The sequence below is a fragment of the Pongo pygmaeus genome, chromosome 16 (assembly GCF_028885625.2).
Source record: "Pongo pygmaeus isolate AG05252 chromosome 16, NHGRI_mPonPyg2-v2.0_pri, whole genome shotgun sequence".
Classification (NCBI taxonomy): domain Eukaryota; kingdom Metazoa; phylum Chordata; class Mammalia; order Primates; family Hominidae; genus Pongo; species Pongo pygmaeus.
In genome coordinates, this window is record NC_072389.2 from 27,959,583 (window position 1) to 27,986,367 (window position 26,785).

The 26,785-nt window shown below is 41.2% G+C and overlaps 1 protein-coding gene across 7 annotated transcripts in view; it reads right to left on the reverse strand.

The window, feature by feature from the left end:
* GABRG3 (gamma-aminobutyric acid type A receptor subunit gamma3) overlaps window positions 1–26,785 on the reverse strand; it is a 574,336-nt gene that overhangs the window by 55,330 nt on the left and 492,221 nt on the right. For all 7 annotated transcript variants that reach the window (XM_054451434.2, XM_063652473.1, XM_054451435.2 and 4 more), the window contains one exon: window positions 1,283–1,420. In XM_054451434.2, the coding sequence (XP_054307409.1) occupies window positions 1,283–1,420 (138 nt within the window). The remainder of the gene's footprint in view (window positions 1–1,282; window positions 1,421–26,785) is intronic.

Genomic DNA, 26,785 nt, shown 5'->3' on the forward strand with positions numbered 1-26,785 from the left:
TCAAAATCCCCTGAGTTACTTGGGTTCAGCTTAACTTTGCATTTCCTTTTGTTTTGAGAACACCAGGAAAGGAGAAGCAGTGGCCTTTGGGATTTAAACGCTAGAGATGTCCTCCCTGCTGCTTGGTGGCTCCCTTCAGGCGGCCTTAGACCCCAAAGGTCTGCTGGTGCATTGCAGCCTCTAAGACAGAGAATTACATTACTAAGGTAGGTGCCTCTTAATTGGGAGCAAGCATCCCAAAATGTTTCCCTTTGCGCTGCCTCCACAGTTCACTTAAATAAATTGTGGTGTTCCATTATTTAACATTGTCATTGTTTAATATTTAAACACAGATCCCATTTCTCAAATTTTCCACAATGACTCATAGAGAATCTTTTGTTTTTCTCCCTTAATCAAGTAACTTTTTCGGACTTTTATTGATGTGTCAATAACTATTTTACAGTTGTACCAAGAATTAAGACTGGGCTTTAAAGATATTTACCATTAATTCTCAAAACTGGCATCTTAATCTAGTCACCCATAAAATAAATTATTAGACAATTTTAAGAGCCAAAAATTCTTCATACTAACAAATAATATCAGTAGAAAAGCTGACTCTACCCCCATCTGCACCACACACCCTACCAAAAGAAAATCAGTTGTGAAATAGTGGACCCTAGGAATAATTAAATACCCAAACTAAAAAACAACGTAAGACATAAGACAAAAAGCAAAACAAAACACATTCATATATATTCATAGGCAGAACAACTCTTTTTATTTAATTACAGGATTTTGAATATGCATATAATGATCACTTCATAAAATCAAATTGGTAGGTAATTATTTTCAATTATTGAAAAAGAAACTCAAAGTTAAAGATAAAACTTAGAGTAAATAAAAGGAATTGAAACTCAAAGGACATATCACACCAGCTTCTTTTGTGTGGATTCTCAATAATATTTGATTCTTCTTATGTATGTGGAAATCTGCAGAACTCTCCCCATCAGCAAAATTGATTTATGTAAATATGGTCAGTAGTGAGTTAGGTTAAGTTTATAGCTAGGTTTATAGATATTATGCAAACACAGCCTGGATTCAAAAATATGAATTATTTCTAACATCCCTCTCCCATACCAATTAAAACATGAAAACACAGTTTCACTTTGAATCACTTGTTTTGTCTCAAATATCACTTATGTATCATGGTTGCCCAAAAGGTTTGTACATTAAGGATATGACTACATATGGCCTTAGGCCTCTCTGGCTTTTGAGAGCTGTGCCTCTTTCAGTAAATTCCTACCTGCAGACGTTGTCACGATTTCTGTGGTGTTTCTGAGGCCCATGAAGTCAAACTGATAAAGCCGCCATGATTTCTGGTCAGCTGCCTCCACTGAATTTTTTCTCCATCTATAAATCATTTCTTCTTTGGGATAGCCATCTAAAAACACAGAGCAAACATTAGCATTTGAAGGCACACATTTATAAATCATTAAAGTGAAAATTATAATTCTGATCAATGAATAGGAGTTAAACTTTTAGGCCATATGTGCTCTCTCAATTTTCCTCCAAGACACAGAAACGTGAAAAATGAATGGCTACATGCCACCTAATCCAGCTGTAGATCTTCACGAATGGCCAGGCGCTCCACTGCATAGGCCTGGCCACTGACAGCACACAGGGAGTGGTGTCTTCATTTCTTTAACCTTGGAGAGCCGCAGCTGCCGTCGGCCTTCAAGGAGTGGAGGTACTTGTCAATGGCTCCCAGACTCTGAGTCCTCGCCATGCAGATCTAACTACATGGCCCATGCCCACACACCTTTCACCCTTCCCCAAAATGTTGTCCATCCAGATCTCAGGAAAGAGGAGCTCACTAAGGTAATCACTCCAGGATTCGATAGACCCTTTCTCCTATCAGTCTTCAGCTTTGATAGGTGAATGTTGACCTGCTTCAGGGACCCCTTCTCATGTGGTTAATTACTCCAGGAAGGGTAAGCCTGGTGTTTCTGCTGCCTGGGACCCAGGTTGGTGACTGCCTAGATCATGACGTCAGGCAGGTGCTCTGTCCCGCTCCTGCGGGCATTGTCACCAGGGCTCCCTGGCTCCCTGAGCCAGAGCTGGCTATTTGCCAGATGCCTGCTTTTCTGCCTGCATCTGTACTCCTGGATTCCCCACTTCTGAACCACGCTTGGGACAACACCATCCCCTCTCTGCTGGAGCTCTTTGACCTGGTGCACCTGCTCTCTTTTTACTGCCTGATCTGCAGGCTCTGCAGCTGTGTCTGCCTCACCGGGCATGCCCTACTCTCAAGAACAGGTCTAGGCCTTGTGTCATTGGCAACACGTGACAGCATTGACATTCTCAGCCTTCACTGAATCATACAGACACTGATGGCATGACTCTGGAAGAAATGTATGCACCGTCTTGATGAGTTATGCTGAATACTAAAAGCACTGCCTTAGTGCACACATATGTATGCAAACATATTAATAAAGTGGTTGAAATGTGCTGATTAAACATTTAAATGAGTTTGCAAAATTCTTAAAGGCAATCTGCCTTCTTGATTTTTTTCCCTCTCTGCCTGACATTGCTGGCTTGGCGCCACCATCGAAAGACTAAAATAAAGCACAGGCACAGGCATGCCCTGCTTTCTGATTGCGGGTTGCCCGGTGAAATTATTGTCAACACAGCAGGGATACATGCTCTCCCTTAACTTGAAAATGCTAAGCTCAAGGGACCCAGAGCCAGTCTGAAGCATTTCTGTGAAGGAATCAAACACTGTCCTTGGCCATTGGCCATGTCCCAATTGCTTCCTATCCCCATAATTACAAAAGGTGCTCTATGCTACAATTCTTCCTTTTTAAATTTATTTTTAAATCACCTTTATTTGAGATATAATGCACATACATAAAATTCACACATTTAATGTGCCCAAATCAGGGTTTTTTCACATATTCTCTGAATGGTGGAACCATCACCCTAATCTAATTTTAGAATATTTTCACCACCAAAAGGAACCACCTGACCAAATAGTGGTCACACCCCTTTTCACCCCTTTTCCTCCCCACATCCACCACCCATCTCACCTAGTCCTAGGCAGTCACTTATGTATTGTCTGTCACTACAGTTTGGTCTATTCTGGACATTTTATATAAAAGGAATCATACGATATGTGAGCTTCTGTAAATAGTTTATTTCACTTAGCATAATGTGTTCAAAGTTCACTCCTATGGTAGCACACATCAGTACTCCATTCTCATTTATTGCCAAATAATATTTCATTGCACAGATATACCATATTTTGTTTATCCATTCATCAGTTGATAGATCTTTTGGTTGAGTCCATTTTTTCACGATTATGAATGTTGTTATGGGCATTTGTATACAGGATTTTGTGTTGATATATGCTTTCAGTTCTCTTGGTTATACACCTAGGAGTAGAATTGTTGAGTCTGGGTAACTGCATTTAACACATTGAGGAACTGCCAGATTGTCTTCCAAAGTGGCTGGAACATAAAATCCTATAGCAATGTACAAGGGTTTCAATTTCTCCATATCCTCTGCAACACTTGTTAGTTTCTGTCTTTTTAGTGATAACAATTGTAGCAGGTGTGATGTGGCATATCATCATTGTTTGATTTGTATTTCTCCAATGACTGATAATACTGAGCATATTCTCATGCTTTTGTTGGCCATGTGTATGTTTTCTTTGGTGAGGTGTTTGTTGAGATCTTTTGCTGATTTTTTAATTGGGTTGTTTTTATATTGTTGAGTTTTAAGAGTTATTTGTATATTTTGGGTACAAGTCCTTTATCAGATATATGTTTTAAAATATTTTCTCCCTTTCTGTGGTTCATCTTTTCTTTTGAAGCGACTGGAATTTTTTTTATTGTGGTAATATACACATAATGTAAAGTGTATGATTTGAATCATTTTTGAGGGCACAATTTGGTGGCATAAAGTACATTCACAATGGCATGCAACCACCACTAGCATCCATCTCCAGAATTCCTTTTCTTTCTTTTCTTTCTTTCTTTTCCTTTCTTTTCTTTTCTTTTTTTTTTTTTTTTTGACATGGAGTCTCCCTCTGTCGCCCAGGCTGGAGTGCAGTGGCGCGATCTCGGCTCACTGCAAGCTCCGCCTCCGGGTTCACGCCATTCTCCTGCCTCAGCCTCTTGAGTAGCTGGGACTACAGGCACCTGCCACCACGCCCAGCTAATTTTTATCTTTTGTATTTTTAGTAGAGATGGGGTTTCACCATGTTAGCCAGGATGGTCTTGAGCTCCTGACCTCGTGATCTGCCCGCCTTGGCCTCCCAAAGTGTGGGATTACAGGTGTGAGCCACCGTACCCGGCCTCCTTTTCTTTTTAATAGAATTTATTTTCGAGTGTACTTCTAGGTTCACAGCAAAACAGAGTGGAAAGTTCAGAGATTTCCTGTATGCCCCCGCCCCACACATGCACAGCCTCCTCCATTGTCAATATCCTGCTGCAGAAGGGTACACTGGTTACAACTGATTAATCACGTCGTTATTACTAAGAGTCCATAGTTTACCTTAGGGTTCACTTTTGGTGTTGCACGTTCTATGGGTTTGGACAAATGAATAATGACATGTATCCACTACTGCGGTATTGTACAGAGTATCTTTCCTGCCTTACAAATTCCCTGTGCTCCATCTGTTCATCCCTCCCTCCCACCCTTCCCCGCAGCAACTACTGATCCTTTTACTGTCTCCATGCCTTTTCTTTCTAGACTGTCTTAAGATTGGACTCATAGAGTATGTAGCTATTTCAGGTTTGCTTATTAGTAATATGCATTTAATTTTTTCCCTGGCTTCATGGCTTAATAGCTCATTTCACTTTAGTGCTGAATAATTTCCATTATCTAGATGTATCACATTTTATTTATTAATTCACCTACTGAACGCCATCTTGGTTGCTTCTACATTTGGGCAATTATGAATCAAGCTGCTACAAACATACAGGTGCAAGTTTTTGTGTGGAAGTGACTTGTCTTTTGATTTTTCTTTCATTTTTGAGGAAAATTTTGCAGGAATATAATTATTTCTTGACAGTCATTTCTTCCAACACTCTGAAGGCATGATCTAATATTCTTAATGGCTTCCATGGTTTCTCATTAGAAATCTGCTGCTAATCATATTGTGACTCACCTGTAAGTAAATATTGCTTTTCTCTTGCTGTTTTCAAAATGTTCTCTTTGTCTTTAACATTGTTAGCTTGACTATGATGTGTACAGATGTCAATCTCACTAAGTTCGTTGGGATTTGTTGACATTCTTAGATGTATAAATGAATTGTTTTTGTCAAATTTTTGGCCACTATTTTTTCAAGTAATTTTGCCCCTGCTTCTCTTCTCTTCTCCTCTGAGATTCCCATTATGTGTTTGTTGGCATTCTTCATGATGTGGCACAGGTATATTCATTTCTGTATATTTTTCTTCATTCATTTTTCATTTTGTTCCACTCACTGGATAATCTCCATTGGTCTATCTTCAAGTTTGCTGATCCTTTCTTCTTTATACTAAGATCTGTTATGATGTCAACCCAGTGATTTTTTTTATTGCAGTCATTGTACTTTTCAACTCTAGAATTTCTACTGGGTTCTTTTTAACAATTTCTACCTTTTCACTGATGTTGTCTATTTGCTGATATCTAGTTGTCATACTTTCCTTTGATTTTTTTTTTTAGGCATGATTTCCTTAAGTTCTTTACACACATTTTTAAAGTGTTTGTCTGATACATTCAATATCTAGAATTCTCCAATGATAGTTTCTATTAATAGCTTTCTCCTTGTGTGTGGCATGCTTTTCTGTGTCTTTTAAGATTTTGTGATTTTTTGGTTGCTTTTAGACAACATATTGGAACAACTCTGATATCAGATACCTTCCTCCACTCCAGAGTTTCTTGTCCCTGTTTCTGTTGTTTCTCTTCTTGCCACTTATTTGCTAAGTGACTCTCCTGGACTAATTTTATAGATTATGTGCTTGCTGCAGTAGCCATTGAGTTCTTTGCCGGCTTTTTGTGGTTGTTGTTGTTGTTGCTTTTATGTTCGTTTGAGCCTGGTCTCCTTTGGTTCACCTTGGTTCATTATAATGTAGTGGTCATCCAATAACCAGCCACAATATTTCCTCGAATTCCTTGCCCCTACTTCTTCCTACCTTTGTCATCATCACTGTCATCATCACTACAATCACCACCACCACATCTCTATTAACATTATCACCACCTCCATCATTATCACCATCACAATCATCAATACCATCATCACCATCACCATCATAATCATCATTACCATCATCACCATCACCACCACCATTACTATCACCATCATTGTCACCATCATGATCATCAATACCATCATCACCATCACCACTACCATTATTACTATTACCATCATCATCACCATCACCACGATTACTATCACCAACATCATCACTGTCACCATCACAATCATCATTACCATCATCACCATCACCACCACCATTATTACTATCACTAACATCATCACCATCACCACCACTGTTACTATCATCATATCATCATCATCACCACTATCACCACCATGATGACCATCATCATCAACAATATCATCATCACCATCACCACTACTATCATCATCACCATCATCATCACAATTATCACCATCATCATCACAGTCATCATCACTATCACTGTCCATATAACTGTAATTATAGTCTACGAACTATTCCAAGGGCTTTCTATATAGTAAGTCTAACAACAATTCTAATGACATAGACATTATTGTCTCCATTTTACAGATAAGAAAGCTGAGGCACTGAGACACTAAGTAATATACATAAGGAAGAGGCAGAGTATAAGGTTAGGATGTATGACTCTAGTGTCCATCCCTTCACCCTCTGCACAACACTGGTCTCCATCTGTTCTTCTGATTGTCATGTTCCCCAAATCCAAGTTCCTCAACTTAGATTTTTTTTTGAGATGGAGTCATACACTGTTGCCCAGGTTGGAGTGCACTGGTGCGATCTCAGCTCACTGCAACTTCCACCTTCCAGTTTCAAGCGATTCTCCTGCCTCAGCCTCCTGAGTAGCTGGGATTACAGGTGCCTGCCACCATGCCCGGCTAATGTTTGTATTTTCAGTAGAGACGGGGTTTCACCATGTTGGTCAGGCTGGTCTCAAACTCCTGACCTCATGATCTGCCTGCCTCAGCCTCCCAAAGTGCTGGGATTACAGGCATGAACCACTGCACCCAGTCAGCCACCCTTTTTATAAATCCACTTTTCTCAAGAGTAGAGAGGTGATTGTTTCCAAACTGCTTATTGTCTTGACCTTTATGGAAATACAGGTAATGTTTCAAAACAACATTAAGATTATCAATCATTTAAAATACAGCCTGTCTTCCATAGTTTTCTCAAAGACTTAATAGAAACACTTTTGTTCTTTGCAGGGCTTTTTATAAAACACTTCCTACTCTTGAGAAGGCTTCAGGGTGCCCAAATCAAGGTTGTGAATGCTTTTGATCAGAGATTGACATGCCACTAAGCTAATGAAGCTGGGACCACAGAGCCCTTGCTTGCAGGGGCCCTTCCAAAGCACTGGAGGGACACAGCAGCTTTTTTTGTGGATAATTTTGAATTATTAGAAAAGACCTCCTGTCCCATTTGTTTCCTCTCTTGGTATTTTTTGTTGGATGTTTAACATACCGAATTTTAACATTCTTATATTAAATTCATCATTAATTTCTATATTTATCTTTGTATTTATGTTTAAGTAATACTTCCCTGAAACATGCTCAGATATTTTTATATTTCATGTTAGTCATTCTGAAATTATTTTGGTCTGGACCTTTCTAATGACTGCCAACTGGGTATATTTGTGATATTAACAAATACTACTTGTCACCAAATTTTTAAAGAAGAAAATGCCTGTGGTTAGGAAAATGAAGTCTTCATATCAGGTAATTCCTAATCTGCTCCATCAGTCTGTCTGTCTAGCCTCATGTGGTGGTGGTGTGGCTGCAGTCGGCCCTGAGGGCATGGCCGTGATGGCTGGACCTGTTCAGGCCGGCTCCCTGGCTCCTGGGATGGAGAAGTCCCTCTTCAGGGCCTCTGTGTAAAGCCTATGAAACAAGGCATTTCCTGATTTTTGAACCTAGAAACCAATATTAAGAAAACTTTAAGACAGACAAGACAGAATTTAACTCTTACATATACTTTGTGTTAACTTCATGGTTGCCTTGTGTTTTCATGAAAGTGAAGGGATACTGTTTTTAACTATTAGTTCTTTCACACACATCATGAGATAACATGATTCCTAAATTCCTAATTTATCAGTTTGAGTGTAATATTCACTACAGCATCCCAGAGAAATCACAGTTCTAGTCATAATCATAGATTCTTTTGGAAACCTGATAAATTTCATTTATTACCTGACTTATCACCCTATGATAAAAGTATGAAAGCCACTTCTTTTTTCTTAGATAACAATAAAATATACAAAGTTAGGCATTTGAAAAAAGAAAACTAAAAACTGGTCAGCCAGCTTATTAAAATTTAATACTTCATAGATTAAGTAAAAATATCAATGATTTTTGGACCAGACATTTATCATTTCAGTGGCTGGTCAAATCTGTCACAAAGGTAATCATTTCTAACTATCTTCTAACACATTCAGTCTTAGTCAACACACTACTGCACAATTACACAGCATTTTCTCCTGTAAAAAAATGCACTTTACTAGTTCTAATTCTCAATGACAGGTGTATTTCTCCCCTTTTCCATAGTTTCAAATTTCCTTGCAAATCAATTTGGGTCCTATAGAAGAAATATATAAGGGCCGCAAAAAGAGGGCAAGTATGAGAAAGCACCAGGCCAACGGGTATGCAGGGAATTCTACCAAACCTTTAACATTCAGATGCTCTTAGTGCCATTTCAGCCAGCCCAGAGAGTAGGAAATGCAAGAAAAATATCTAATTATATTTTTATATAGTGAGTATTACAATGATATACAACCTAATAATGAATGCACAAGAAAAGCATTCTTGCTTAAAAATATGAATGTAAAATCTCACATAAAATGATAGTTAATGGACTCCATCAGCACATACTTTTAATACATTAATACATTATGATCTAATAGGATTTACGCAGGAATGAGAGTAGAAATTCATGAGTGTAATCCATCATACATTCATCTCCATAGAAAGCAAAACATATTTGATAAAATGCAGTGTATGTTTGTGTTAAGAACACTGATTAAGCTAAAATATATTAGTCAACATACATATATACATACATACATATGTATATATGTAGAGACAGAGAGAGAGAGAGTACGTATGTTCCTAAGATCCAATAACTTAAATTAATAGGAAAATAGAGTTCCTTTTCCTTTTAAAATTGAAAGCAGATAATATCCATTGCCTTCCTTACTATTTGTCATTACGTTGTACATATTAGTTAACATACTCTTAGGAAAGTAAATAAATAAATATATAAAACAATTAGAGGCATACAGACTAGAAAGCAACATATGTTGTCAGGAGTGGTGGCTCACACCTGTAATCCCAGGGATTTGGGAGGCCAAGGTGGGCAGGTCATTTGAGGTCAGGAGTTCAAGACCAGCCTGGCCAACATGGTGAAACACCATCTCCACTAAAAATACAAAAATTAGCAGGGCATGGTGGTGTGTGCCTGTAGTCCCAGCTACTCAGGAGGTTGAGGCTCGAGAATCGCTTGAACCCGGGAGGCAGAGGTTGCAGTGAGCTGAGATTGCGCCACTGCACTCCAGCCTGGGCAATAGAGTGAGACTCCATTTTCAAAAGAGAAAGAAAGAAAAGAAAAGAAAAAAGAAAAGAAAAGTTTACATATCCAGAAGACAGAAAGGAATTAATTAATAAACTAGTAGAAATATTTTCCTAAATTATCATAAAATACCCAGGCATAAACTTAACAAAAAACATTCAAATCCTATGAGAGGAAGTTCGTAAGTTACTACTGAGCCAAACATAGATTTAAAAAATGTAAAGACACACCATATTCTTGCATAGGAAGACTGTATGACATACAACAGAAAGATGGTGATTCTCTCCAAGTTTAATTTTGAATTTCATGTGATCTCAATAAGAAGATTATTAACTTTTTTTCTGTTTCCAAAGTTGATGATAAATTTTATTCGTAAGAACAATCAAGCAAGAATGGCCAGGAGAAGTACAGTGAGTGGGGCTAGCTTTTCGTAGGTTATTAACTATTATAAAACTCTACACTAAACCTATTATGTATTGGTGCTAGACTGATCAAAGAAACAGGAAAGATGAAAATTCTCTTGGGATTAGTTTGTGATGAAGGTGGTTACTTAAATTAGTAGGAGGAAGAAGGTGTTTATGATCAGTGGAAGCCATATGAGAAAAAATCAATTTGGATCCATTCTTATATCACATATGAGAATAAATTCAGAAACCACATTTGCAAAAATTATAACAGCAAGAAAATTATGATACGGAAACAGATATAACCTAACTGACTCCACCTTGCCTTTAACCTCCAAGCTGCCTGTGTTCACCTGGGCATGGGCTAAAATAACTTTGGGGAAAATTTAGTTTATAGTTTTAGCCCTTGCCAAAACTAAACTGCCTTTATGAAACTAATGAAAGACCACAAGTTTAGGATTATGAGAGGGGCCTGAATTCTACTAAGATGTAGGTGTAGTTAAATGATAACCAGGCATTGTCTGGAGGTCACAAGATTTGTAACTTCAATTACTCCTGTAAATAACATCACTATAGTGGAACCTAAGATTGGCCCTTTGAGATGTCTTTTCAGACTTTTGCATTTCTGATGCCTGGATGACTCCACTGGGACCAGCCACTTCTCTGGTGCCCACACCCAGAAGCGGACTCAGCCTAGGAGGACCACTTTCCACACCCCTATGATTTCATTCCCAACTAATCAGCAGCACCCATTCCCTAGCCCCCACCCCCTAAACTATCTTTAAAAAACTCTGGCCTCTAAATTTTGGGAGAGGCTGATCTGAGTAATAATAAAACTCTGGTCTCTTGTTCAGCTGGCTCTGTGTGGATTAAAATTAAACTCTTTCTCTAATGCAATTCCTCTGTCTTGATAAATCAACTCTATCTGGGAGGCAGGCAAGATGAACCCACTGGGCAGTTACAATTCCAAATGGATCAGGGATCTAAATATTAAACAAAAAAAACCCAGCCATATACTAGGATTTGAGAAATATGAATAAATTCCTTTATAGCTTTGGCTTTGGAAAAACTTTTCTAGCAATGACTCAAAATCTAGAGGCAATTAAAAACTATACTTACAAAATTGTCTACATGAAAAAAATGATTTTAAAAAAGCATGGCAAAAAAGTACCCTATAAGAAAAGTAAAAATGGCAAATAACAATTTGGGGAAAACAGAGTTAATATGTAACAGGAAAAGGACTAATTATGCTAATAATGATTTATAGGCACAAGAAAAATAAGACCAAAAATCCAATAGGATGAAAAGGTAAAAACTGTGAGTAAACAGTTAACAAAGGAAGAAATAAAAATGGCCCATAAGCCAATAAAAAAGAAAAAAGACACCCTCACACCTGTAATCCTAGCACTTTGGGAGGCTGAGGTGAGTGGACTGCCTGAGCTCAGGAGTTTGAGACCAGCATAGGCAACACGGTGAAACCCCATCTCTACTAAAATACAAATAAAAAAAAATAGCTGGGCATGGCGGCGTGCACCTGTAATCTCAGTTACTTGGGAGGCTGAGGCAGGAGAACTGCTTGAACCCGGGAGGCAGAGGTTGCAGTAAGCCAAGATCACGCCATTACAGAGCGAGACTCTGCCTCAAGAAAAAAAAAAAAGAGAGAGAGAGAAAGAAAGAAAAAGGAAAAAGAAAAAGAAAAAAAGACATCCAAATTCACTCCTAATAAGAGAAATGCAAGGTACTGGGCACCAACAAATCACACTGAAATTTGATAAGTAAAGGGAAAGAATTAAGCATTTTCCCTGTCTTTCCTGTATATACTGAATTTCAGGCTAAATAGGTACTGATGTGCAAGTTTTTTCAATAAACAAATCACTAACAAATGCAGGAGGAATGATATAATTAAAATATGCCACTTCACAGCCTCCGATGAATCTGGGAGCACCAGAGGCCAAGGCTGTTACCCACTGAAGAGTCTGTCTTACATCATCAAGGTAGCAGGAACAGATATTATGTCCTTTCCATTGTAAGGCAAAGAATTATACAGGGCTGCCTATGATATGTTCTTATCCAAAGAGCTCAACTTGAAGCTAAGCAAGTTCTAGAATTAACTACTGGTTTACAGAAAATGTGGGGGACAGAGAAACACCTTACATGACACCATGAGAATATAGTCAGCCAAACCTAGGATGTGTGAGATTTGATGGGCAAAATGGCCTAGTTTCTGCCCAAATAAATAGAAGGAATTTTTATTGATTAAAAGAGACTTGAGGCCGGGCGCGGTGGCTCACGTCTGTAATCCCAGCACTTTGGGAGGCCGAGGCAGGCAGATCACCTGAGGTCAGGAGTTCGAGACCAGCCTGATCAACATGGTAAAACCCCATCTCTACTAAAAATACAAAAATTAGTCCGGTGTGGTGGTGGGCACCTGTAATCCCAGCTACATGGGAGGCTGAGGCCGGAGAATTGCTTGAACCTAAGAGGCAGAGGTTGCAGAGAGCTGAGATTGTGCCGCTGCACTCTAGCCTGTGCGACAGAGCAAGACTCCGTCTCCAAAAAAAATAAAATAAAATAAAAAAGAAGAGAGACTTGAGAGAAATATTAGCAGGATGTGATGTGTAGATCTTGACTGGTACTGCTTCAAACAAGCCAACTGTAAAAAAGACAACTGCAGAAATGGCACGTGGGCTGAGTGTTCTATGACAGTAAGGAACCTATACTAACTTTGTGTAATTATGACATTGGATTAACAGAGGCATGTCTGTTAGAGGTAGCTAATGAAGCACAGCAGTCCCCTGCAGTAGCCTCCATGGGGGTACGTTCTAATATCCTCAGTGGATGCTGGAAACCATGGATAGTGCTGAATCTACTGCTGTTGGTTGGAAGGTGTTTCTATTTATATCTTCCACCTACACATTTAATGCCTTATTCATCTCAACTAAGAATTTATCATGCACTATGGCTGTAACTTTTGCAGTTTGAGGTGCAACAGCAATACTAGCACAAATTTCTTTTTCATTGTTCACAATTTCATGAATAGAAGATTTTTTTTACTGTAGATATTAACAACTACAGCATATGATTTTTTTCTTTTCTTATTAAGCTGATAACTTTCATCTTTTCTCTTAAAGGAAGCACTTCATGGCTTCTCTTTGGCATATCCAAATTGCCAACATCACTACTCTTGAACTTTGGGATCATTAAGTCAAATAAAAATTATACTTGAACACAAGCACTGTGATACTGAGACATAATAATACAGTGAGGAGTAATACAGTGTGGTCACAAGAGAATAGAAAATCCAGGCAGTAGTTTCATATCATGAGCAAAAGGAAACTTGCAATAGCTGCAGATGCTATGAGCTGATAAGACCCTGAAATACCAGGATGTGGACCAAACTGGCTAAGACCAACTGGATCCAACATGGCACTGAATTTGACCTAGGTTTCCCCTAGGACCTCATTATCAACTCATTAACACAGTAAACCACACAACTACCAACCCCATGACAGTTCCAGGAACACCCATATTTATTGTAAAAATGGGTGGCACCACAGTTCTGAGAAGTCTCCACCTTTTTCCAGGAATATTCCACCACTTGGTTAAAGAAACCCATAAAGATAAAAGCCCCAAACCCCATGGCATGACTCTCTCTTGAGTATGCCACACTCCCCTTTCTTGAGTGTGTACTTTTCACCTTGTGATAAATCTCTGTACTTTTACTGTATTCTAACTCATCCTTGAATTCCTTCTCACGATGGTGTCAAGAGCCTGGACACCGGCAGGGGTGGAGGTCCCACAGGTATATGGGGACCTCCCCTGACCCGCTGGTATCAATACTGTGAGCGTTGACTTGATAACTGTACCGAAGTGACTAATGGGTGGACAGTGTGTACACTGTGGATACCCTGGAGAAGGGGACGATTTGCATCCTGGGTGGGATGGAGCTGGATGGTAAGAGACTTCATCACACTACTCAGTGTGGTGCCCAATGTAAAACTTATAAATTGTTTATTTCTGGAATTTTCTGTTTAGCATTTTTGGATGCAGGTTGATTGAAGGTAAGTGAAACTGCAGAAAGCAAAACCTGGATTAGGGGAGACGACTACCTTTCTAGGAAAACCCATACAATGTACCATTTACTTTAAAGTACTCTTTCACAAATATGAGAGGAGATACATGCAGCCAAAATAGAAGAAAGCTGATGTGGAATAATTGGCACATGAGGTTTCATTGCACTCTTTTATCCATAAAAAATAGAACTGAAGGCTATATTTAGCCAATGAAATAGCTGTTTTAATGCTCAAAAAGTTTATCAACATAAAACAACATAGGTAGGCCCTAAACAGCAGTACCTGAAATCTTAGGCCTTGGATTCAGACTCTGTCCTGTACTCACAAGCTGTAAGACTATGATCCCTTTAAGTAATTCAAGACCTTTCCAGATCTCAGGGCCCCTATCTGTGAACTGTAGAGAATGTGGACAGGACTCCCACCTCCTAAAAGTGCAGTGGTACTGAGGATGGCACGTAACTATATGCTATGGTCTGAATATCTGAGTCCCCCCCCACAAATTCATACATTGAAGTCCTAATCCCCAATGGGATGGTATTTGAAGGTGGGGCATTTGGGAGGTTAATGAGGCCATGACAGTGACTGGATGGGATTAGTGCCATTATAATAAGAGATATGAAAGAGATGATGTTTCTCCCTCTGTGTGAGGACCCAGCCAGGGTGCACATCTGCAGGCCAGGAAGAGGGCCCTCACCAGACACCGGGTCTGCTGACACCCAGATCATGGTACTTCCCCACCTCCAGAACTGTGAGAAATGCACGTTGGTGGTTTAAGCCACCCAGTTTTTGGGTTTTTGTTATAATAGCCCCAGATGACTAAGACGCTATATAAAATGCACAGCAGTGTTCCGGGCCAGTCATTACTGAGTTGATGTTAACTGTAGTGTTTATTGTGCTGCCAAAAAATATAAAAATTACATCCCTTACTCAAAATGCCATATTAAAAAGTTCTTTTCCCCTTTCGCTGGGCTCTCTGGAAAGCTCTCCCTCTATGGGTCTCTAGCCCTTGGCTGCTAAAGAGGGTGGTGGGGAGGCTTGGAGAGCAGCAGTCACCCCACTGCCACCATGCTTACCCTTGGAGTCCCTTCCTGTTCTCTCTGCCACTTTCCTCCTCTCTCTGTGCTTCCAACTAGGATACAACGGTTTAAGAGGAGCAGCAGCCTCAGAGAAAAATTATACTGTGCACAGCCTTTTGTCTACAGAAGAGTGATATTTGTTTTGAATGATGAGTGTTAAGTGGTAGCTTCCCAGTCTGTTGCATTTGACCTACTTTGAGAAATGTTTAGAAGGAAAAGAAGACAAGCATTGATTTAAAAGATGCAATATCAAGCTGTTCCAAATTTATTTTTGTTTCTGTGCAATAAGAAATAAGTTCTGCTTTGGAAATTGGGATCATTTTCCTGTCTGTAGTTGTTAATGTGTCCAAGTATAATAATAATTTTACTGATGCTATGAACAATGCTATTTTCCCCATGCATATGTCACACTAATGTCCCAGGGCTTGGAATTGACTCAGGGGAATCATCAGTTACAAATTTACCACTGTTGGGGGTAGGAGGCTCTAGAGATTAAGAGACATTGTAGATTCTACTGAATATTCCGTGGTCTTCTATGGAATATTGTAGAGTCTGCTGCTGGGTCACAAGCCCTTTGCCCACTGTTTAGAAACAATGCCAGACTCTTCTTTAAATTTCTTCAGAGATTTCTCAACTCAGTGCGGTCTGGGATTCAGTGTTTTTCATTATGAAATAAGGGGCCTTGAACTGAAGCCTACAGGTTGTTTAGCCTCAGCTCCTTGTTTACCAGGTTTCTAGATATTAACCAACCCACTCAATCTCTTGGGGCTTTATCTTTTTAAAATATAACAGGGTGGTCTACAGCCAACACTGGGTCTTTAGTATCAGTTCAGTGGATCATGTCCAGCATTTTAAAATGAAATGCAGTAGAATACAAAAGAACATATCAGAAGGCATCATGCAGAGTGCCAGTAAATATTATTTTGTGTTATTTTCACTATGTGTATATAACTGTATGTATCCTTGTTGTTGAATGGAAAATGTCTTTTCCAGAGAGACTTGGTGTGAGCCATTGAAAGAGACTACCTAGAGGTGAATTTGCAAACTCAGTGCAGGGAGGATAAATGAGAGACGGGGTGACTGGAATGAAGTGTAAGCGCTACAGGGACCTGGAGCCACTGCCCTAGGCAAAGCAGTGTCCCTCCTCTCTGGAAAGAATCTGCCTATGGTCACGAAATCATCTGGCCTTTCAAAAAGAGGCAGAAATAGGGAATTCTGTATAAAATCTCTTGACTTTTAAATGTTGGCCACTGACTCATCTTTTAAAAAACAAGCAAAGTGTGTCCTTGGAACGGATGCTGCACTGTGGGGCATCAGTTGGCACAAAGGAAAGGTTTTCCAATTGTGTTCCCTGAGGGAAAGCAGCTGAGCTGGTAGGAAGGGGTTAGTCACACAGAGACCTTAGGCTTGTATCCATTTTCGTGTAACTTTTCAGGATTTCAGTAGCTTTAAAAATGTGAAAACGCAAGTCTAGACATGCTTACACATTACTCTCTTTAGTAATTCTCCAAAGAGTGTCACTGATCCTTGGTCCCATCAAATGGGAGAAAAATGGGCTCCACTGAGGCAAGTGGGCTGCCGTGGCAAGGGGAGATCCCCCTCCACCAGCAGCTGAGAGAGGCAGCAGTTTGATTACCCTTGATCCGTGCAGGCTGGGGAAACATTCACGGGCTCTGTGCCTGGAAGCATGTGCCTTCTTAAGTCCTCTGAGGTTTACTGCCTTGGTAGTTGTGAAAATTAGGCTATTCATAAAGGCTTACATATTTATTAATTTGAAATTGTTAGCTTTGTACAATTTTAATAATCCACAAGATTAAAAAAAAGTCAATGCAAATTTAAAAGAGTGCTGGCACAGAATGAGAGAAAATATTTCCAAATCATGTATCCGATAAGATATTTTCACCCAGAATATATGAAGAACTTTCACACGTCAACAATACAAAGACAAATAGTCCATTTAAAAATGGGCAAAGAATTTAAATAGAATTTTTTAAAGGAAGATATACAAATGGGTAATAAGTGCATGAAAAGATGTTTAGCATCATTAGTCACCAAGAGATGCAAATAAATAGCACAAGATATCACTTCATACCTGCTAGGATGGCTAGGATTTTAACAAGGAAGCACCGTGTTTGAGGGATCAGGGAAAATTAGAACCCTTATACAGTGCTGGTGGGAGTGCAAAATGGTGAAGCCACTTTGGAAAGCTATTTCACAGTTCTCTAAAATGTTAAATGCAGAGTTACCATAGGACCCAGAAATTCCAGTCCTACGTGTACACATTGCTATAAACAATGAAAGTTTATAGCAGCAATAATCATAATAGCCAAAAAGTAGAAATAACCCAATAGGTACCAATGGAAGAATGGGTTAAGTAAACCACATAATGTATAATTCACTTTATATAAAATGTCCAGAATAGGCAAGTTTGGAGGAGCAGAAAATAGATCAGTGGTTGCCTGGGACTGGGAGGAAGGGGATAGGGAGTAACTGCTTAATGGGTACAGGGTTTCATTTTGGAGTGATGACAATGTTATCAAATTAGGAAGTGATAATAGTTGAGCAATTCTGTGAATATATTAAACACCACTGAACTGTATACCTTTATGCCAAGGTATAAAATTGGTGCATTTTATGGTATGTGAAATATATCTCAATAAAGCAGTCATTTAAAAAAACCTGTAGTAGTATGAAAATGCGGAGTGCTGGTGCTCCCACAGCTGTTTAGGGGGCCACGATGCATGGGTGACACCAGCTCATTTTCTCACTTGCACATCCACACACAGCTGCTCATGTGTGACATGAACAATGATGCCTTATGGGAGGGGCACGTGGGTTTGCTGGTCCTGTCTGAACTGAGCCCACTCCCTGAGAGAAGAGCAAAGAGAGAAGTTGGAATGACGTAGTGAACATCTAGCTTTAAGGAGCAACAGAACAGCTGTCAGCCTCCCTCTGCACAGTGCTTCTAAATTGCCAAGCTTTTCATGGCACCCCCAAAGGAGCAGTGTCTGGACTCGGCTCCGTGTCTCCAGGAGAAGGCACAGCTGTGAAATGCACACACTTCTGAGCTCACATCCTAAACATGGACACAGCACACCCCCACAGAAGAAGGTGCTAGGGAGGCCACTGGGAAAGGGGCAGGGCTGGTCACACAGCATGGTTTCAATATCTCACTTTTGCAAATTGTGCTAGGGCCTCTCCCAGGGTCTTGGAATCAGCCGTGTGAATGAGGGCCAGGGAGTTTCAGCTTTCATCTTCACAGTCATCTGCTTCTGGCTCACTGTTAAAGATCCATACTTCGGTGATACCAAAAAATAACACAAATAATTTTAAAGAAAAATTGGAATTCTGATTGAAATATTTACATACCAAATTAGTGATGGGAGGTCAGACATCTTTGCAATATCAAATCTTTCCTGTCAAGAATATATGCCTATCTTATAGGACTTGTTTCATATTCTTCAATAGAATTTTAACAAGTTTCTTTATACATATCATGAGTCTTAGAACATATGTTTGCTTTTGCTTTCCTTTTTTGTCTAATATAAAGAGGTGTTTTATTTACATTTTTATACAATGTTTGTAACGCAAATAAAATCTGTTAAACCTTATGTATTAATTTTGAATCAAGCTCACTTCAAAACATATATTAATTTTAATAATTTTAGTAGCATGCATTATTTTTTCAAGATATCTGATCATATAATCTGTAATCAATATTAACTTTTACAATATTTGTGGTGCTTATTTTTATTTCCTTCCTATATCACAAAAGCAGAGACAATGTTCCTGATACCTGCCATGTGTTTTACATCCAATATTTCTCTCTTTAATACATATTTAGTGTTTTTATTGAAATAGGTCACTGAATCATATTTTAAAAATTTCAGTGTGTTTATTTAACAAATTATTTTGAAAGATATTCTAATGTTGCATTATTTTCATCTTTCTGGAATTACAGTATGCCAGTTTTGGGATAAATGCCGAATTAAGCAGACAGTATATTAATCTTTGCAGATTTAGTAGGGTACTAAATTGTAGTATGCCATGTATTTCACATTGTAGCACAAAAGTTATTTAAAAACCCTCTATATCAGGTGATGGGAGAAGTTAACACTGGAATAAAACACATTATTTCAACTTAACAATTTTAATTAGAATAATAAACATTGGTTTCTTAAAAGTTTGGTAGACCTTATCGCTAATAATATATATAAGACTAGGGCCTTGAAATAATATACACAGAATATTCCATATTATATATACACAGAAAAGCACTTTTTATTGAAGTACACTTATATATACACAGAAAAGAACACGAATCAAAAGTACTCAGCTTGATTTATTTACAGTGTGATATGTCCATATACCCAGCACTCTAGTCAGGAGCAGAACACTACAGACCCCAAAAGCCCCTTAGATCCCGTCCACCTTAATTACCTCCTCCCAAGAGAAACCAAAATCTTACTCTCAGCCACATGAACCGCCCTGATAAAACAGGAGCCCTCTGGCCTCCTCCTTCCTCTGAATCACAATCCTATGCCACAGATAACTAACAGCCTGAATAACCAATCCTTCCATTTTCAAATATATTGTTCTAAGGTTCTTACATATTTCTTTTGTGGTTTTTAAATGAGTATCATTTCTGTGTTCTTTCATATTTTAGACATTTCTGTTTTACTTTTCTCTATCAAATCTGCTGGGGCTTGGCTTTTATTTAGCTTCCTTCCAAACCCAGAGTTCCGGTTATTTATTGGTTTTGCTCTGTTTCCATTTTATTCAGTTCCTGGCACATTTCTAAATGCTACAGAAACAGCACAGATATAGCAAAGTCCTTGCGCTCCTGGGCTTATCCTCGGGGGACAAGATTGCACACAGGCAGATGCTGATAAGCTTAGAGTGCAGGCAGGGGATGAGGCAGGTGAGAGTGAGGAGCCGGCTCAGAGGGGAGGTGATCCAAAAATTCCCTGTAAGACCCGGAAGGAGATGAGAACTTCCCCAGGAAACCCTCAAAGACGGTGAGCAAGGGGCGGGGTGTGCTTCAGGAAGAACAAGGAAGACAACTGAGCAAGGGCAGATGAGAGAAAGGGGTGAATTAGGAGAACTGGTTCTAGAAGCAGCAACTGGCCAAGAAGCATGGCAGACAATGGGCATGTTCACCAAGAATCCAAGAGTCAGGGAAATGAAAATAAAAACAACCGAGGTTCACTTTTCTCGTGAGATGGGCAATTTTTAATACATGTATCGAAACATCCAGTGTAGACAAAAGTGGTGAAAAAGAAGTCTCTATACACTGTTTTTGGCTCTAGTATTGAATGCAAAATCATGGTGAGAGGTGAAGCCGGCTGGGCTTATGGGTCTGGCCGGGACTTGGGGAATTTTTCTGTCTAGCTAAAGGATTGTAAATGCACCAATCAGTGCTCTGTGTCTAGCTAAAAGTTTGTAAATGCACCAATCAGCACTCTGTAAAAACAGACCAATCAGCTCTCTGTAAAATGGACCAATCAGCAGGATGTGGGTGGGGCCAAGTAAGGGAATAAAATCTGGCCACCAGTGACAGCAGCGGCAGCCTGTTGGAGTCCTCTTCCATCGTGTGGAAGTTTTGTTGTTTCTCTTGGCAATACATCTTGCTGCTGCTGACTCTTTGGGTGGGCACTGTCTTTAAGAGCTGTAACATTCACTGGAGCGTCTGAGGCTTCATTCTTGGAAGTCAGCAAAACCAAGAACCCACCAGAAGGAACCAATTCCGGACACAATGGAATGGAATGCAGCACTATCAAACTAGTCAATGTTTGTAAACTTTGATTTGTGAAATTTGCGTGACAGAAACACAGTGCCAGCAACGGAAAAAAAGTAATAAAAATAACGCACACATGTGGGTTGCTGTGCTATTTTTGACAGCTTGAATGAAGGGAGGAATTCTGCATCCTATGGGAGAGGATGCTGCCATTAATAAGGAAGCAGCAGCAGCACTGCGCTGAGTGGGAAAGGCGCCTGCTGCACTTCTTGAACTGCGGGACCCCGAGTGGTGAGGAGGGAGTGAGTGAGTTCATCTTAGCAAAAACAATCTTGTGTGTACAAGTGGGAGAGAGATATGTTTGTATGTTTGCATGAGCAAACAGATGTACAGGAACGAGCAGAGACCTGTTTTAGGGCCTGCCAAACCTGCAAAGCATGGAAATAAACAACAATCTTGAGTCCCTTTGGGGGAAATTCCAGGCACCTAGCTACCTAGCCCTGATCAAGGAACCTGGACCCCCACCAAATGGGTGGGCTGGAAGGCAGACCTTAGGGACGGGAGCTGAGGGCTGCACTCTGACTCTGCTCTTTGTTCTCAATTTCTTCTTGAGGGGCCTGGAGGTAGTCATGTCCTCGGACCAGCTCTTAACATTCCTTTCTGTCCACCCCAGATTTTTTAGACAAAGTTTCACTTCCGTAGCTGATCGCAAATCAGAGTCTCTGAAACCACCTCTGACCTGTAAGCTTCTGCTTCAAGATACCCTCCTGCCTGTTCAGGCCAAACCAGCATGTAATCTCCATGTATTATGTACTGACTTGCAGTTTTGCCTGTAACTTTTGCTTCCCTGAAATTTATCCCTGCCTTTAAAAACTCCTGCTCACAATCCATTGAGGAGGTCAGGTCTTCAGTGTGAGCTGCCTGGTTCTCCTTGTGGGGCGCCCTGCAAATAAACACCTTCCTTTCTCCTGCAGCAAAACTTCGATGTTTGTGTTTGGCCTCAGTGCACCTGCCAAGCAGACCCCAGTTTGGCTCAGTCACACCAACCATGGCTTAGCCTCCAGCAGGGACATGGGTGGCATGAAGAGGAGTGGAAAGTTTTTACTCTGCTTTTAGACTTTGTTTGAATGGTTGCAGTATGCAACTTACCACAGAAAAGCCTTGAAATATTGTTTTTTCGTTGTTGTTGGGCAAAAAGTATTAACAACTGTGATGTATTTGAGGTACTTCTGGTTATAATACTATTATAATACTTAAATTTATCCAAAGGTTAGCATTTAGGTAAACTCAGTCTTCAGGAATGCAGCTATGGCTTCACAGACGTGGCTGTGGAGTAATGACAACAGTAATAATGCAGTCCAATTCCATTCAAAGGACCACCATTATGACACAGAGGGGCTCCTGTAAGTCAGCCAACCACACTCACCTTTCCCTCACTCTCAAAATCCAGAAACAACCGACTATAAATAAACGAAGAAAAATGCAAGTTCAACTCTTGGATGATAATGAAAAGTTACACTTGCTAGCAAGAAATGAGAGGGAAAAACTTCTGAAAATTGAACCAAAAAGAAATGTATATCAGTCCGAGGTATTTAATTTTACTTACAAGGAAGTATGTGTGTGTGCGCGCACACACGTGCGCAACCATGAAATTGCAAAGACCATTTAATGACCAATGTTGAAATTTTCACTTTGATCAAGTTTCACTACGCTAATTATATTTTTTTATAGTTTCCTTTTTCTTTTTTAAAAAATATTTTGTCAGGTTTATTGAGATACGATTTACATTAGTATAATCATCCTTTTCAGGTATACAATTAGATATGTTTTTTAAAATTTTATTTTACTGCAGTAAGAACACTTAATATGAGCACATGAGATCTGCCTCTTAGCAGATTGTTAAGTGAGTAATTCAGTAGTGTTACCAACAGGCACAATGCTGTTTCCCACTTTCATTTTGCCTTTATGCAGGTAGAGGATGACATGGTTTGGGTGATGATACCCTAGAGATGAATTTTTCTTTCCTTTTGGAAAACTCCTGAATTGTCACCTGTGCCACTTGAGGCGCATAGCTGTCCGTGCATGCGGTGATGTGTGCTCACCTTGATGCTCAAGGACTCCAAGCAGCAGGAACACAAGACTCTACTGTATGGGACCGAACCTGCCAAGGCTCTCTTTCTCACCAGGAGAGCAGCATTTTGGAAAGACATAGTCCTCTAAGGCATCACACATCACATTTAAACCTTGCTGAGACAGAGGGCAGGAAACAATCGGCTTTTGAGGTTCACAAACACATGCTGAAGGGGGAAGTATTTCTGGGGAAAGGTGGAGAGAGAAGACTTATGGGTGTTGGAAGAATTGAAGAGAAGACTTAAGGGTGTTGGAAGAATCGAGCAATGATGCATGCAGAGGATGGGGCACACCAGAGCCAGAGAGGAAGAGAATGTTCCGGAGATGGGACAGAGACACTGACCAATGGGCCCAGGGCCTGATGCCAGCTGCACCCACTCCTACATGCCCAGGGCCACAGGAGCCCGAGCTCATCTAGAAGACTGCGCAGATGAGGCTCTCGTCATTGCAATCGCAGCCTCTGCTCTAGTAACCTGCAGCCATTTTAATCTAGCTAGCTCACATTAGAAATTGCCTCTGGAAAATAAGTCTGGATTTTTCTCCTTTTGGTTATTTTTTTTGTCAGAGGCATATGGAGAAAGTGAGCCCTGCTCAGTTCACAGAGCCTTCCCTAAGAGGGACACGTTATTGCCACCCAATCTCTGATTCGAAGGCGCCACCAGGCATTGATTGCCTCTCAGCCGGATAATGAGATAGAGCTTGCATCTCCTCAAATTGCGAGGCAGCTGTGGATACCTCTCCAGACTTGACGAGCTTGTGAACAGGGATGCAATTTCAGGGAAAGATGATTACATTGCCAGTAACCAAGGCTGTATTAAATTAGGCCATTTCGACTATTTCAATCAGGGTGAGAATTGGCTAGACACATGCACGTCACCAGTCAAAAAGTACTATTATTAAATGGCCTTGCATTTCCTTTCCCTAAAGTGTAATGAAGATAAACAGCGTCAAGGCCAATACAATTCATGAGGATGGAGCGATGTCATATTACGTGTCAGTTAGCAGCTTTGAAGAATAGGAGAGACACTTCTCCTACAAGCCGCCTTTTGGTGGCCGTACTTATCGTGATCTGCGGGTGCTTTCAGTGAAGATGCGGCCTGGATGTGTGTGCACTGTGTGTGTGCCAGTGTCCAGTGTGTGCCACACAGCTGACCAATATAGGGAGGGGGGCTGAGACAGGTGGGGACTCAGAGGAGAGGAGAGAACCCACAGTGGGGGCGCTTGAGCATAGTTCTTGCACCGTCCAAGGAGTTCACGACAAAAGCAGATGGTCACAGGTTGTTTCTGCCTCCTCTTTCAGCTACATCAGTAAGGTCCCACAAGAGACCCCAAAGTCCTGGAGCCTGGAAGCTTTGTTTAAAGATGTGGAGTCAGGAGAACACTCCAATTGAAAGCTGATGGTTTCCCTGAGTGGGATTCACTGCACAGGTGCTTTGACAAACACATTCTGTCCTTTAGAGCCCCTTGTGAAACACAGGCAGAAAAAGCAGTGGGTACTCGTTATACCACTGGCCAGAAAACACGGCGACTGCAACCGTCGGGTCAGAGTAAGGAAGGTTGGACCAGGCGTCTAGGCTGATGTGAGGCTGCAGACTCCAAGGAGGCAGCCCGTCCTAGAGAGGGCAGGGCTGGTACAGTGGATTAATCCTGGCCAAGCCACTTTAGATACAGGGCAGGGAATGTGTCCGTATCTAATCGCAGGTCCTCCTCTGCCAAGTGTGAAGCTCTTCATTTAAAGCCCAGACCCATTGCTGTGTTAAAAGATTGTTTATCTCAAGAAAGAAATGTGCCCAAGAAGATTGTCAGTGAACAAAGACAGAGAGGGATGTAGAGAAAACGGAACAGGTAGCCTTTGGATGGATGTAGGTCTGAAGGTGATGTTTCTACAAAGGCAAAAGACAAAATGTCAAATGCTAGCAAGGACTTAGTCCAAATGTCTTCCAAGCCTCCTTCCTGTGAAATGCAAGTAGAAAGGAAATGCCTCCTTTCTCTCTGCCACCCCGCCGGCCCTGCACTGTACATCTGTAGGAGCGTGGGCAGTTCTTGCAGCTTTGCAGTCACTCCCAGTCCAGCTGCATGCCACCACTGTGGTCTCTAATGAATGCTACAACTTCCCACCCTCCACTCACACCCACCGTGTTGGTGTCAAGCTGTTGGAGAAGGAGAGGCCTGCAGCTCCCCTCCTCCAGCTCCTTCCATCTCCACACCCCTGCTGTCACAGGTCCTTCTGAGGTGGGCGTGGTAGGTGGAGCTCGGGAAAGTGGGGAGCTCTTCTGGGGCTGGTAGGACGGCCACTGTGCCTGTGCCTTGGGGCTGGCTCCTTGACCTCTGGGCAGCACTGCAGGTGCCTGTGGTAGGGAGGGCCCTTCTTCCTGCTACTGCAGGTGGCAACCCCTCTGAGGACTTTGGGCTCCTCCTGGCACAGGCAGCAAGCCTCCTAGGGAGGAGCCCTGATCAAGGATTAAGGAACAGGCTCTCTTCTAGGCCCACAAGTATCTGAGACCCAGGAGACGGTGGGTCCCATCATCCAGTACAGCCTGCCTATTTCCCCCGCTAGGAGCCCTGCAGTCCCCAAACTCCAGGGCAGCCCTGTCACTGTTTCCAGATTGGCCATTCCTTGGGAAGACATCCTCCTTCCTTTGTCTGTGGGAGGGGAGGGAATGCTGAACCTCTGCATTCTCGACCCACTGGTGGACTCCTGGCCTCTTCTTGTATAATGTGCAGCAGGAGCTGAACTACATGCATCACAGTCCCTCTGCGGGTCCTTTCCGGGGGGGCCCAGTGCCTTTATTTTGGGTGTGTGGGGTGTGAATGTTCTCACAGGGCCCCTAAGGATGCCAGGGGACTCACACTTCACCTCCTGCACACCATGCTGGTCACTCAGCGACTCTTGGGAATTAGCAGTTGACCCAATGTTTTCACAGACATTCTCTCATCTGTGGGTGTCATCACCAACTATTGTCCTACAGTTCTTGAGATCTACAGAGGATGGCAGCTGTCATGGGAAGGGGTAAGACTTGGGGCCTGGATTTCTACCTGTCCAGGGCAGTAGACGTGACAGCCCAGGCCCAAGCAGGAAGGGAGGTGACCACTGGGAGGCCCAACAGCAGTTACTGGCACCTGGTCATAGTGAGTCAGAAAACAGAATCACCTGCAGGACCAGAAGCAGTGCAGGACCATAGTCACCCAGTTCAGGGCAGATCTCAATCATAGGAAGCTAAGGGTGGACCCCAGATGTCAGAACACACTGGGGTAAGATGGCTGTGGACTCTCAACCACAGGCTTCTCAAATCCGTGTCCAGTGACCAGGCTTATCCTAGATTCTGGACACGGACAAAATGGGACAGTGACTAGAGCCCCAGGCGTCCCAGAATTGGAGGCAAAGCACCTTCAGAAAGTGTTTACACACACCACACATACATCACACACACTCACAAACCACCCACGGCATACATATACCATATACCATTCACATATAGAGAAATGCACACACACATAGCACACATACACACCACACACACACCACACACAAACTCACAAACCACACATAGCATACACACACCATGCACATATACACAAATAC